We start from the raw sequence: 15,178 nt of genomic DNA, 5'->3' as shown, positions 1-15,178 counted from the left end.
ATTGGTTTGTAGCAAATTTCTGTCCAGGAAGATGGTATCAAAATGAGTGGAAGTCCAAGCGAAGTTCGTAAGGTTTTTTTCTTTCTAATTTTTAGTATTAAGTGCACTCAATTTTAGTAGGATGTGGGATGCAACATTATTCAGTAGGATTTGCCAGATTTGGTTTTGGTGTTATAAACAAAACTATCAAAGATCTCAAATAAAAAAGAAAGAGCGCAAAATTAAATCTGTAACGTTGAGCTGTTGCTGTTGTAGTTGTTGTTGTGGATGCTGCTGCTGATGATGAAGCAATGGTTGTGGGTCTAGCGGTTGTGACCTCTGGGGCATTGAAACCCCGGAAAATAGTCCTTGAGACATCTGTAAGGCCTGGGGGTTTCCAGGAGGCAGCATCCTTGCATTCGCTAAAAGATTCTGAGATGTGTTTAGAGATGCATTACTGTTGATAATCGGCTTTACATCTTCAATTTGTTGTTGGCCAGAAACTGCTTCTGCATATTGCTGCATCTCAGTTACTGAATTATGAGGAACTCCAGCAGCATCTGATTGACTGGCTGAGCCAAGATTCATGCGGGTTGGTTTTGCTCGGATTTGATCATCCAACAAAACATATCCTTCCCGGCAGTTCATCTGCATCAGCAGATCACATTACTCAATTGGATAATAAAAATTAGAAAAACTGAAATTTGTATTTCTAATTTCTAAAATTCAAGAAATTTCTGAAGACTTACCAGCGAACAAAGCTGTGCTGCAAGCAAATCTGCGTAATGCTGTCACATGAATTAGGTAAATAAATTAGAGCAACAGAAGACACATAGTTGCAGGGATAAGCAGTACTAAAAATGACAGTTGATAGAAACTAATGCTTCTGAAAAGTTTTCCAACTTATCAACCCATATCAGTCATTGACTGTCCAATCAACAAGCCCCCTCATATCAGTAGCAAGTGGATGCAGGGGATATAGGAGGGGATATAACCAGACGAAAACAACTTTCTTAAATAACCTCTGCAATTTGACTGATGACTGTCCGAAAGAGATAATCTATCACAAGGTGAAAGACAGTTGAGATCACTGCTCCCATCCTTTACAAGAAATAACATAGGCAATTGAAGGACGTATGATATCAAAACAAGTGCGGTGGAGACGAAGATTTAGTGACAAATGGCAGAAAATTTTGGAAATATTCAGTTTCAGAAAGATTACATGCTGGAAATCCTAGGAGAGGCACCAGTAGGATGATTTGGAGGACCCCAAGAAAGGTTCTCAAAGAAGACTAGTAGAGAGTTGAAGGTGCAAAAACGAGAATAAAAAACCAGAAAAGAAATAGATATATTTTAGTTAAGTAATACATTTAAAAATTCCAAAGTCTAATTGGGGAGATGGCTTTTAACAGGATGAAATATCGGCTTTGATACCCCAAATAACTGAGAACAGCTAGTGTTAACTAATTCAACAGGCAGATCCTTCTTAGACTACAAATATAGAATTCATGCAGAACATACTGTATTGGGCAATGTAGGAAGATAATCCTCTGAAGCCAGAAAATCACCGTCTTCTATTTCTCCATAATGCATTGCAACTGTACCATCATATGGCTTCTCTGACATAATCATCCTAGTTCTTGCCCTACAAGAAACACCATTTTCTGCAGAAGCAAAAGTGGGACTTTAGGAAAACAAGAAAACCATCGACACATCACGAAGGATCAGATATCTTACAACCAAATACAACAAACCTTGAGGTTGGATAAATTTTAAGACTCTTATTTTGCAGATATTCATGCTGCCACTTGCAAGTGACATAGATAACGACTTTGCATTCGCATCATCTTTGAGATCCTCATCATTGGAAGCATTAGATAGATAGGTGGACAGAGGTTGAATGGAGTATGTGTTTGGCTTCCTGATGGGGTAATTATCGACCTTATTCTTTTTGGAGTTAAGTTGATGCCTGAATCAGATATCCATAAAACTTGAATAAGAACAGGATGGATTTAACTATGCTGCCAATGAATGTTCGTGAATGATTATAGGATGTGGAAAATTTATACATCCTGAAACTTCTGCACCATATAAAACATGCAGACTGCAAGTTTTAAACAAAAATCAAAATTATGAAGAAAAAAAATGCTGGCCATGAATAATTTTTCATCAACCATCTCAGCAAGGAAAAATAAACCCTAGAGTCAAAACCAAAGGGGGGCTCGTCCTGTAAGGTCAGGACCCATAAAATAAACAGCTTTACTTGGTTAATTAATAAGATGGAGACAGTTACCCTGTCCATCTTGACCCAGATGACAGTAACAGTTTGTGCAGACAGAAAGTATAGAGAAATAACTACTCAAAATGACAAAGCAACGCTTAAAATTCTGTGATTTTAGGTCAATGAATCTGAATACCTCATTGTCACCATTTCTATCTTTGAGAACGTGTCGAGCATGGTTTGATCGGCCGAAGGTGGCGTTCCAACTGAAGGGCTGTTTGCATTTAATGGAACACTCATATTACTAACACTAGCTGGGGATCCAACTCCATTCATTGCTGGGGTCTAGGGGAGGGAATTTGACCTCATCTTTGCATTAACTTGGGCCTGGTGTTGCCGTTGAATGGAATCATTAGCACTGGAAGTCAAAGATGGTGTCCCACCAACAGTAGGAATTGAGGGATTCACTGCTTCTCCGTTTGTGATGCCGCATGCGCAGTTGCAAGTCCTAAGGGTGTAAATGAGTTGAGCGAGTTTTTCTTGTTTGAAGTTGGCTTATTTAAATTTTATTCAAACTCCAGTTCAAGCCTAGCTTAAGGAAGAGCTAAAAAAATTGAGCTCGAGCTCTTAATAAGTTGAGCCGAGCTAGTTTACGAGCAGGCTCTTATACTTAATTTAATTTATTTAATTCATTAATTTATTTTTTTTTATTATAAATTTAAATTTTAAGTACTTTTAAACGGCTCAAGAAATCAGTTTGTATATGAGCATTTGCTTAGTATGGCTAACGAAGTATGGAGCTCGAGTCAATACAAAAAGGCATTTGATTTCGAAGAGGGAAGATATGCATCCCTTTTATAATAAAAAGATGCTATTAGAAAAAGGAAAAAATAAAAAAAATATATCAAATTTTAATAATAATATGAGAAATTATAGGAATAACTACCAATTTGAGGCTTATATGAGTTGTTCATGGGCTTACTCGAGTCGAGCCGAACTAGCTTCGTTTAGTATTCAAGTCAGGATTCGTATTCACGAAACATTTCATTTAATATTTGAGTCGAGTACGAGCTGAGCTTATACGAACTGAACCCGAACGGGCTTGCGTACTGCTTGCCTGCTTGCCCTCTTAACAGTCCTCTACTTGCAACGGCTCCAAAGTGGGGTCCAACTGAACCACTAGAAAATTCCCCTGATTTTGATGATAATGGAGACTTAGCCAAAGCCCCGGCTGAAAACCGGGGACTTTGCACTGATTTCCTTTTCTGGAGGTCCTCCTTTCTTGCATCTTTCTCCATATGCAAACCAAGATTATTCCAGGGTGTTTGAGAGAAATTCGATCTAATGAATGCATGCTGTGGTAATCTTTGCTGCCGAGATTGCTGTGGGTCCAGATGGCTTGTTTCTGCTTCCGCCATCTGCATAACACTTTTAATGCGGTTGAGCTCTGGCCCATCTAATTTATCCATCTCGAACTGCTCTTCCTTTGCACCATAACGTGTACGCTGCTGTCCTGCAGCAAATGGCATTGCCCCAGCATCCTGACTCAGAGCCCCGTCAAACACCTGCTGGGAGAACTTTTGCATCCCTGTATTTGCATAGTGAATTCCCCTTGCCATTGTGGTATTTTTTTTTTTTTTTTTAATTTTTTAATTTCAATATTGTTAGAATAATTATAAACATTTTATAATAATCTCAAATTATAAAATGTTATAGGACAGAATTTAGGGAGTGGGGCCGTCGCCTACAGTGGAAGCACATGAAAGTTGCTGGAAATTTGATGATGTGACATAAGAAGTGGTTCGACCATTTCTTTTACCAAACTCTTCTTAATATGGAATATAGAGGTGTTCGAACCACTTTCAAAGCTTTAGAAGTAGTTAAACTACTCATTAAAATAAAATAGGGATGGATGAACTATTCCTAAAGGCTGTGTGTCCTTCGTCCACCTCCCAACCATTCAACCCTCATGATGGTTGGGAGGTGATTCAATTGCCGCTTAATGTTTTGTGGTTTTTTTTTTTTATTTATTTAAATAAATTTTAAAGAGATTTTGAAAAGTTTGTGTAAAAGAAATGTACATGTGCGGCATTTTCATCCCCTTTAACGCCAAATACTAACGAAGAACGTAATTCATATCGAAATAAAAGTTTGAAAGTACCCAAATAGTGATAATTTATTATTATTTTTTTAAAATAATGATAATTTGAAAGTGGTAAATGTTTTTGAAGTAATTCCCGTGATAGTCAATTATTATCGATGAGAGAGAAAAGAAAGAAAATATTTCATACTTGTTGGAAACAAGATTTGGGGCGGTGACCTTATTTGTGATGCGTGTGTGGGGCTGTGGGCCGGGGTCTCTTCGGCCTGATTTTTTTCTTTCTCCTCTTTTCTTTTCTTCTTCAAATCAGATGCGAGAAAAACAAATAAGTCTTTGTCACTTTGAATACCAAGGGAAGAGAGAAAAGAGAAATTGTCGTAAATGCTTTTAAATATTAAGCGAGAAGCGACCCATTTTGTAATTATGTGTGTTTAAGAATTGACACATTGGGGTGGTGTTTGGTAAATAGGTTGGCCTAAACACTGTAGTTGATGTAGATTAATGTAAAAAAGAAAAAAAAAAAAAGTAAGAATGTTTTTATATAAAAAAGTGAAAAAAGTGGTATGAAAAAGTGAAAAAATTTTTGTTTTGTAGTGATTTTTTTTATTTAAATAATAATAAAAAGTGAATGATATGATATAAAAAGTAAAAAAATTAAAATGTTTTGATGTTAATTTTTTTTGAAAATGATGATAAACAGTGTCTAAGCCAACTCTAACTCCTTTACCAAACAAGGCCTAATAAAGACCTTAAAAGCGGTCCAAGTTCTAAAGAAGGAGAGCTAATGACGACAATCAACTATAACATGAGCACATGGCCAATCTGAGAAATTTTTTTAAAAGAAGATTAAAAATTGTCTGATAAATCGATGGAGAATTGGGTGGGATTATATTCAAATATGGGATGAAATTTGGTGAATTTGGCTCAGCCAGGCTCCATTCCAGAGTCCGGGATTACACACGACTCCAATTGCCCACCCAATGGCAAATGACAATTGCGACCTTGTCCATTTGGACAAATTACACCACTCCTAGAAGCTTCAATAGAGCATTCTCAACAGTTTTTTTTTGTCAATTTTTTTATATTTAAGTATTCAAACTACTTTTTGTTTCTTTATGTTAAAATTCATTTCAATAGTTTTCTTTAATCATTATTTATATCATTAAAATATTTGTTTTTTTAATTATATTATATACATAAGAGAAGAGAATTGTGAGACATAAGAAGAGAGAGGAAAGAAAGAAAATTAATTTTTTATATTTTAATAATCATAAAGATCGTAATAGTAAAATCCAAAACATTAAATTCTACTACAGTAGCCCTAATATTTATGGTTCATTTGGAGAATCTACTATGAAATTCGTTACGATTTTTTAGTCATACTTTCTAAAGTTAAAGTATACTGGGATGCTCTAATATTACTGGCATATGTGGGCAAAAATGGCATTCTACCTAATTTTAGCGGAGTCCACTATGGCCGGCCTACAAACATATTTTAATTTAAACCTAGACTAAAATAGTGTTGTTAAAAAGGTACAAGTCGAGATCTATTCACATTTAATTCTCTTCTCTAAATTTAGTCAAAATCTTCGCTTGAAACTACTCCAGAATGTGTAAACAATTGGGGTTTCCCAGTTCTTACAGGTATGTGCAGTGTGCTGCTTGTCCTTGACTACGATCAACGTACTTCATATTTGACCATCCTTTGAGGTTGAATGAGTGTTTTACTTTAATGGGTCATCATGCTTTTTGCTGATCATCCTGTCCTCGAAGCATTTTTGGGCTATTAGCTGTTTTAATGATACTTTTATGTGACTGCCATGTTGAATGTTTAATTCTGCAGACAAGAAACATGCATTCCAACACACGCACGCAAACACGTGCACATTCAAAATTATTCTGCTTCCCAAGTGATACTTGGTCATTAACTTGTTCAAATATTGGTGCTGAGGAATGCCGAGTGTGTGTAATTTTTCGTTTCCAGAAGCTAGTTGGGGAGTCTATACTAATAATGTGTAGAATGTTTGCTGGGTGTTTAAGATTTTGATGGATTAATTGATTTTTCATTCTAGATACGCTTAATTGACATCGATTATTGTCCATCAAAATATTTGAATATACTACTTTATGCAAGAAATTTTGATATGCTGCTATATCATGAAATAAGCTAGGCCAAGCAAAAGTTTTGAGGCCCTAAACAGGAGCAACACCTATTCTTTAGGAATTCCTGAAATTATGCAACTATCCTTATCCATGTCTTTATATGGTGCAGTCTCTTGAGATTGATGGAAAGTAAAACATCAATTTAATGCTCATGTTTCCAGGATAATGGAGGGTGAACCCGTTAATGTGAAGGAGTTTCAAGAATTGGCTAGGCAAGCTCTTCCAAAAATGTATTATGACTACTATACAGGGGGAGCTGAGGATCAGTACACACTTAAAGAAAATGTGGAAGCATTTCATAGAATTACGTATGCTGTTAAATCTGTTGATGATTGTTTTTGCAAACTGGATACAACATCTTACTGAGCACTTTCTATGGCCTCTTAGGCTCCGGCCAAGAGTTCTTGTAGATGTAAGCAGAATAGATTTGTCAACCACTGTTTTGGGTTACAGAGTCTCAGCACCCATTATGATTGCTCCAACTGCTATGCATAAGTTGGCACATCCTGAAGGTCTAAATCTTCTTGGAAGAATTTTCTCTCTCTCAGTTGAAATTTGTTTCAATTCTAATTTAGTTGCTAATTGTGTTTATTCCAGGAGAGGTCGCCACTGCCAGAGCGGCAGCTGCATGCAACACAATAATGGTGTTGATTTAACATATATTGAGTGGAAAGCCACTTCAAATCTCCCTTGCTGAGGTGCATGAATTTTAACTTTTTTATTTTATTTTTATTTGCAGGTTTTGTCCTTCATGTCTACTTGTACTGTGGAGGAGGTTGCTTCCAGCTGCGATGCTATTCGGTTTTTTCAATTATATGTATTCACTCCTTCTTTAGCTCATTTAAGCTCATTTGTAACTTTATATTGCTTTAGTGGCAGCACTTCTTCTTTTTTATTTTAATTATTTTGGGTTGCTGTTGTGATTGTTTTGGTGGTTCTGTTGGTAGCAAATCACACTGTAATCTAGTATTCTTCTGGGAACAGGTATACAAGAGACGAGATGTATGTGCTCAACTCCTACAGAGAGCTGAAAGAAATGGATACAAGGGTATTGTCCTAACAGTTGATACTCCCAGACTTGGTCGAAGGGAGGCAGACATAAAGAACAAGTAAATATGATCTCTTTTTGTTTAATGTCACTTACTTGCCTTCACAGTTGGGTATAAAGTTCTTCATGTAATGAGGATGGAACACAAGTTTTAGTATCTGAGATCATTATATATGTTGTTTATTTTACCTTTCATACTCACACAATAAGCTTTATCTTAAATCTGATTTGATTCATGACTTAAATCATTTCTGCAGAATGGTTGCACCACAGTTGAAGAATTTTGAAGGCCTCTTATCAACTGAAGTTGATGATGTGAGTGGAGTTGTTCAGCTCCCAATTTTTGCATTTAAATGTGCCACATGCATGTGAATGTACATCAATGAGCATATGCATGCATGTTAACTGGAGTGTGAATGTTGTTTAAAATTTAAAACTATTTATGTTACAGTTATTCAATGAATCAATTTTTTCTGCAGGAAGAAGGTTCAAATTTAGAAGCTTTTGCAAAAGAGACCTTTGATGATGCTTTGAGTTGGAGGGTATGTACCACTAAACTATTCTTATTACTTGAAATATGCTGTTGCAAATATGTTGGGAAAATATTTACTCAGACAATCGGTTTTTTCCTTGGACTTAAATGTTCAAAACTAGTTCTTTACTGATAATAGAACTGATTTTAGTGTTGTACGGTTTAGTTTGTCCACCTGCAATTTTCAGAAATGCCTATAGTTTATAGACCTTTTTTTTTTTTTTTTTTTTTTTTGAGGGTGCGTGTAAAGACCATGGTTTCTTAAGCTTATAATTTTGCGTTGCAACATCCGCAGGATTTAGGATGGTTAAGATCTATAACAAACTTGCCAATTCTGATCAAGGGGGTTCTGACTCGTGAAGATGGTAACATCTCCATTTATGATATTGGCATATTTTAATTACTACATTATCACTATTATTGCACCTATTTGGAGCAGTACATAAGTCAGAAAAGAACCTTATCTACTTTTAAACTTGACAATATCAACCAAATATTCAGGCTATTGTCTAAGTTAAAATCAAAGGGAAAGAGGTTTAATCTCACTTATATGAGAATGGTTAAATAGAAAATTATTATTCCTTTGTTCAAACATGGTAGTCCTTTGGTTAGTCAAAATTTTGTTCTTTGTTGCGGGTGAAAAAAGAGTTTCTACATTTTATCTTCTTTGTCATATTACCTGTCTCACCAGTTTCCCTTCTTTTAACTGTTCACATGGATCGACTAATGTATGCAAAGAGAGTGTGCTTCTTAGAATTATCTTATCTGCCTCAAATGATGCTTTTACTTGTTAATGAGATATAACAGCCTTGACTCTACAGAGTAGTAATTCTTTTTTACTTTTTTGCCTGTTCCTCTGTTGAGAATTCCTGCTCAATATTTGATGTTCTACCATTGGCAGCATTAAAGGCTGTGGAAGTTGGGGTTGATGGTATTATTGTCTCAAATCATGGAGCTCGCCAGCTAGATTTTACTCCTGCCACTATTTCTGTTCTGGAAGAGGTTACTCTCAATTTCTCTACAGATTTGGTGATGCAATTTATGTAGTCTTCCAGAGTCTCAGTAAGTGCATGTACTATTAACCATGGAACAAATTAAAAGAAAGGATTTCTTGTAGCAAGTCATCCTCAACTCATTCCTTTCTAAGAAGTGCAGTTGTTAGTATGCTCTTTGGTAAGTCAATTCAATCAGCAAAGTCACATTACCAGTTTAGGATATTTGTATACAATGGATTGCAGGTTGTTCATGCTGTTGGAGGGAAAGTTCCTGTTCTTTTTGATGGAGGAGTGCGTAGAGGAACAGATGTCTTCAAGGCATTAGCCCTTGGTGCACAAGCTGTTTTGGTAAAGCTCTTCACTCCATATCTGCTCATCTAACATATGAATCTTTTCTTAAAACTATTTTCTCCAGTGCTATGGTGGGTTTCCCCATAGTTATACTGAAAGGATGGGTCGTATTCGATCATCATGCACTCATGCAATTACCATGGCCTTTCTGTTGGTCATTTTATATTTTTGGAACCAACTGATAATTGGTTGTCATAGATAGAGCTCATACTATTTGCTGGCCCGCCATCCTTCTCTTTTAAAATTCACTGCATAAGTGAGAAAGCTTTCTTAAGTTACTCATGGTATATCCATGTCATAGAAACATTTTTCACTTTGAGACTACTAAATACATTTGAATAGAGAAATTGATGTAGCGTAGGATTGTGGTGAACAAGAAAAACAGTAAATAGAAGAGATAAATATTCCTAAGATTGTGAGACTATCACAAGAATCTAAGAAATCTTCTTAAAAACTATAGATTCTATCTATGGTTTAAGGAAAAACACAAAGAAACTCAACTCTGAGTAATTCTTATTAAACAAACTCAATAATAATCATAAACTGAATTGTTAAAGGCTATAAGCATATATTTATAGCCCAAGACTCCTAGCCCTAAAATAACAATGAAATAAAGTTAATTTAGAAATCTACGAAAGACAACTAAACCAAATAAAAGACTAACAAAGAAACCTAATTCAAATAAAGACTGACAGATAAGATAGAATAAACAACTAACAAAGAAATCTAATAAAAGACTAAAAGATAAGATAAGATAAGCCTTGAATTCCAATCTACATTATCCTCCCGAGGTTGGAGAGAATTCGGCCTCGAATTCGGACCGCCTTTTCCACGGTCCTTCGGGTGCCCTGTTAACTCGTTCCATTCTCCGTTCCTCAAGATCACAACAAGGCAATACTCCAAAATAAACGTGACGCTTCTCATCATCGAAATACTTTGATGGTTGTCATGAAAGCCCCATACACCATTTGGCAATATTGCAGATTTGCTCTTCGTTCGTTCCTTCTCCCTCCCATGTGCCATGAAGATACTCAAAAATGGGTCAACCATTGTTTCCCTTGTGAACATATAATTTTTCTCATCTGCATAAAACTCACTATAATCTTCATTAGGAGAATTTAAAATATCTTCAATACCAAGGAAATCAACATAACCTAATTCTTTATCACTAAAATTAGGTAATGCACCTGGAAGGTCTTCTTCAACTTCTTCATAATCGGCGATGCCATCCTCTTCAAAATTGGTGATGACATCCGTGGGCCCTTCCTCTTCCAATTGGCCATCCTCTTCTGGATAGAGACCGCCAAACATGGGAAAAAACTCATCTTTTTCGTGCTCCTCCATGGGCCTTTCCTCTTCCCATGAGTCATCTTCTTCGGGCTCCTCATCATAGGTTGGTGGTGAATCCCAATCCCCAAACCCTTGCGAAGGATCTTCAACATCTTCATGTCTGAATTCATTAATGACCTCGGATTCCTGAAACTCTTCATCCATAGATTCCCTTTCCTCCTCCACAGAATATTGATTTGGCTGATGAGAATACTCAGAGTTGAGTTTATTCCTCTTTTCCTTTAAACTTTAGAGAGTATCTATTGTTTTCAGAAGAATTCTTAGATCATTGATAGAATCTAGGTCTAGAATTAGTTATCCGCTACTTTATTGTTGTTTTTCGTTGCAGCCTACTAAGTCACGCTGCATCAGTTGATATCAAAGCTCAGTCACTTTCCATGAATAGGGAGAAGCAACCGCTTTGCAGACATAAACGAGGTGTACGTGTGCATGGAGACAGCACGTAAGGAGCAACTGGGGATTCGTTTGAGGCACATGAGTGGTAGGCCAAACAATTGTCGTCGCCAACCAAAACTGCGATTCGCGGAGGCGGAAGGCAAATCTATGGCTGAACCTTGGCAACACACGGAGGATCAATTCAAGGCTATGAGGGATCAAATTGAAGACCTCACTACCCAATTATCCAACTTGTGTGGTCAACATGGGAACGGATCTAGAAGCTCGTTTGCGGAGCGCTGAACGCACGGACGTTAGCACCTTGCGCAAGCTCATGCCAATCGGCGGGTAAGTAGATTCGAACTCAAAATCCCAAAATTCGACGAGGATCTAGAACCCAACGAATTTCTGGATTGGGTGTTGGCTGTTGAAGGTTTTTGAATTCAACGGGGTGCCCGATGAACAACAAGTCTCTTTGGTGGTACATACATTCTAGGGAAGAGTTGGTGCGTGGTGGCAACAACTAAAGAGAACTAGGAAGCGGGAAGGCAAATTAAAGATCAATAATTGGGAGAAACTATTGAAATATATGCGCATCGCTTTCTTACCCCGTAGTATACCATGGGTCAAAAGTCACAAAATTGGAGACAAGGGTCTATGGCTGTGACAAAAAAAATAGAAAATTCCTACAAAAAAGATTTATTTAGGGAAACTTGGAGTGAGGTGAAGAGTCAACGACATGCCAATTGGACCCCTACTTGCCAACCACAAATCCATAAACCGAATCCATATTCTGTGGAGGAGGAAAGGGAATCTGTGGATGAAGAGTTTCAGGAATCCGAGGTCATTGATGAAGAATTCAGACATGAAGATATTGAAGATCCTTCGCAAGGATTTGGGGATTGGGACTCACCACCAACCTATGATGAGGAGCCTGAAGAAGATAACTCATGGGAAGAAGAAAGGCCCACGGAGGAGCACAAAAAAGATGGAGTTTTTCCCATGTTTGGCGGTCTCTATCCAAAAGAAGATGGCCAATTGGTAGAGGAAGGTCCCACGAATGTCATCACCAATTATGTAGAGGATGGCATCGCCGATTATGAAGAGGTTGAAGAAGACCTTCTAGGTGCATTACCTAATTTTAGTGATGAAGAATTAGGTTATGTTGATTTTCTTGGTGTAGACGATATCTTATCCGATTCTCATAACAATGATTGTGATGAGTTTTATACGGATGATGACAATTATATGTTCATGAGGGAAACAATGGCTAACTCATTCTTGAGTACTTTCATGGCACGTGGAAGGGAGAAGTACGGCAAATTCGAAGAATTGCCAAGTGGTGTGTGGGGCCTTCGCAGCAACCATCAAGATATTTCGAAGAGAAAGAGCATCACGCTTATTGTGAGGTGTTGCCATGTCTTTATCTTGAGGAACGGCGAGTGGAATAAGTTGACTGGGCATCCGAAGGACTGTGGAAAGAACCAGCCGAATTCGAGGACGAATTCTCTCCAACGTGGGGAGAATGATGCAGATATAGTTTATAACGACTGATCTTATCTTACCCTATTTTACATTTCAGTCTTTTGTTTAAACTAGGTTTCTATGTTAGTTTGTTATTCTATCTTATCTTTTAGTCTTTCATTTTGCATTAGGTTCTTTGTTAGTCTTCTATTTGGTTTAGTCTTCTTTCATAGACTTCTAAAACAACTTTATTTCATTGTTATTTTAGGGCTAGGAGTCTTGGGCTATAAATATATGCTTATAGCCTTTAACAATTCAGTTGTTGATTATTATTGATTTTGATTAATGAGAATACTCAGAGTTGAGTTTATTCCACTTTTCCTTTAAACTTTAGAGAGTATCTATTGTTTTTAGAAGAATTCTTAGATCATTGATAGAATCTAGGTCTAGAATTAGTTATCCACTACTTTATTGTTGTTTTTCGCTGCATCCTACTAAGTCACGCTGCATCAGAAATGGAGAGTAGCGTGACTTTTATTTTCCTTCTCGTTTCCAGTTGGAGGTATATCTTAATCCTCAATAACACCAATTATTTACTTGGTGAGACTAATTAATTTGAGATTGTGCTTCTCTCTCTCTCTCTCTCTCTCTCTCTCTCTCATTCCAAAATATAATGTCCCCTGAAACTTGTGTGATTTTAAATTCCTTGCCCTTGCTTTTTCATAGTAATTGATATATGTTACTGCAGGTAGGAAGGCCTGTGGTCTATGGGCTTGCAGCGAAGGGGGAATATGGCGTGAAACGGGTAATTCAGATGCTGAAGGATGAGCTGGAGCTGACTATGGCCCTTTCAGGTTGTTCAAGTGTGAAGGATATAACCCGGAGCCACATAAGAACAGAGCGTGAGAGACTCCAGTCAATGCTATAATATCATTTGAAAGCCATTAAAAATAATATCCTGTCTACAGATGGTTTTGATGATTGATCTTATGCACAAAATAATGTGTGGGTGCACAGTTCATCTTAAATGTGCATGCATGCTGAGGTTTCAGACAATTTGGCACTTCTTCAATGATTAGTTGGTCTTGTTGCTGCAAACTTATAAACTGAGCATTGTAATTGAAGCAGATTAATTTGAATGTTCAATCTCAATACTGTTCATATAATTATATTGCTTCTCTTAACGATAAATAGAACATAACCTCTTCATGGTCACACATATCAAAAACTGCATACTGAGGCTGCCTGCAATTACTAGTTCAATCTTAATTGATGGAGGAAAAGATATTGGCTACCTTGATACTTTGCAGGATGTACATATGAAACAAGCTAGAGAGTAATGCTTAGTTTCATCTTATGTCACCGACATGCTTAAGCAATGTACGTAGTGATTTACTGATATGGTGGTTTATAAACTGTAGCAGAAATTCTCACAGAAAATTCAAGCGAGTGAAAGCATTATATTTTGCATATGTGGATGTCTTAATAAGAGCGATAAGCATTGGAACTGCCAAACTTGTTAGTTAGGCAATTGCATATGCAAGTTGTGTCTGCGAATGATTTATTTCATCCCATTAGCATTATCTTTGAGCTTGATTAATAGCACAACCTAAATGTCTGTAAGTTCAAAATACACTTGGAAACTGAAACCCTAACTTCACGAAAAGCTCTCTTCTCTCTCTGAAAAAACCGTCAGCCGTGCTTGAGAAGGAAGGAAAACCTTCTGGTTTCCCTTCTCCCCTCCTTTACCACTTTCTACTTTTTCCTTTATTGAGTTTCTCTCTTTTCTCTAGATCTGCTAATCTCTTATAAGGCTCTATCTATCAATTTTGGCGATCTATCCCCAATCCTCATAAAACGGCGGCCTCAGTCTTCCCCCCTCACTGGCCACATCATCCACCTTGCCATTTGTCTTCTCCACCGTGTCGCCTACTGGATATATGAAGCTTCGAAGATTGATTTTTTCAAATTCAGATATTCTTTTCTTCGCTAGTTCCGGCCTACAACACGCCACTCTACTACCGCTCTCTCCGACGTGCCAACTTGCCGAAGCCATTAACCACTTCTCCCTCCGACATCCATGAGCTGGCGCTTAGACCTCGCAGTCCACAAGTGGATCTTATGCACTGGTGAGTGGTCCACACGCTCCGGGCAACCTCCTCAAGCTGCCTTCATTTGTCTTGCCCCCCACCGAAACTGTTATTTTATGGGTTTTTTTCGTTATTTTTTGTTGGGTGTTGTTGTCTACAATTTAACCCGAACTATTTGGGCTTGAAACTCTTTGTCTGTGTTTGAGATCTATTTTCCGCTATTCTTTCTCTTTTTAGTCTGTTCGGTTTCCATAGAAACCGAACTAGATCTAAGTTGTCATCTCTTAGTCTATTCAGTTTCTTTGGAAGTCGGACTAGATCTAAGTTTATAGGAGTTATTTTACTCCCAATGGTTGTATCCATCTTAGTGGGCCACGGCTTTCACAGTCTGTATTTCCAATTAACTTCCTCATTCTTGGATTTCCTTCCGGGCTCTAAGGTGCTTATAGTCTATATTGGTTGGGTTATTAAGTAGTTCGTTTGTTGTTGTTTTGTCTTTCTCTGTATTT

At 37.3% G+C, this 15,178-nt stretch overlaps 2 protein-coding genes across 3 annotated transcripts; one reads left to right on the top strand and one right to left on the bottom strand.

Annotated features, from left to right (window-relative positions):
• Positions 1-32: 32 nt before the first annotated feature.
• On the bottom strand, positions 33-2,709 carry LOC132186146 (protein PHYTOCHROME-DEPENDENT LATE-FLOWERING-like). The gene is made up of 5 exons (XM_059599975.1): positions 2,397-2,709; positions 1,734-1,948; positions 1,501-1,643; positions 729-767; positions 33-627 (listed from the first exon to the last, which is right to left on the bottom strand). The coding sequence occupies exons 1-5, from the start codon at positions 2,534-2,536 to the stop codon at positions 196-198; spliced, it is 969 nt and encodes a 322-aa protein (XP_059455958.1). The 5' UTR covers positions 2,537-2,709; the 3' UTR covers positions 33-195.
• Positions 2,710-5,770: 3,061 nt separating this feature from the next.
• LOC132186954 (peroxisomal (S)-2-hydroxyacid oxidase GLO4-like) lies at positions 5,771-13,745 on the top strand. Of its 2 annotated transcripts, none has more exons than XM_059601082.1 (12): positions 5,771-5,945; positions 6,626-6,772; positions 6,852-6,976; positions 7,062-7,108; positions 7,204-7,281; positions 7,449-7,573; positions 7,770-7,827; positions 7,992-8,054; positions 8,340-8,409; positions 8,946-9,046; positions 9,283-9,387; positions 13,328-13,745. In XM_059601082.1, exons 1-12 carry the CDS (start codon positions 5,911-5,913, stop codon positions 13,505-13,507), a joined length of 1,134 nt encoding a protein of 377 aa, XP_059457065.1. In that variant the 5' UTR covers positions 5,771-5,910; the 3' UTR covers positions 13,508-13,745. The 2 variants fall into 2 exon arrangements, with proteins under 2 accessions (XP_059457065.1, XP_059457066.1); XM_059601083.1 differs by having other exon boundaries at positions 6,574-6,772.
• The last annotated feature ends 1,433 nt before the right edge of the window (positions 13,746-15,178 follow it).

Source organism: Corylus avellana, chromosome ca7 (genome assembly GCF_901000735.1).
Source record: "Corylus avellana chromosome ca7, CavTom2PMs-1.0".
In the NCBI taxonomy this organism is placed as follows: domain Eukaryota; kingdom Viridiplantae; phylum Streptophyta; class Magnoliopsida; order Fagales; family Betulaceae; genus Corylus; species Corylus avellana.
Note: the sequence above shows the minus strand (reverse complement) of the source record. Positions and strands in the feature narration are given on the sequence as shown.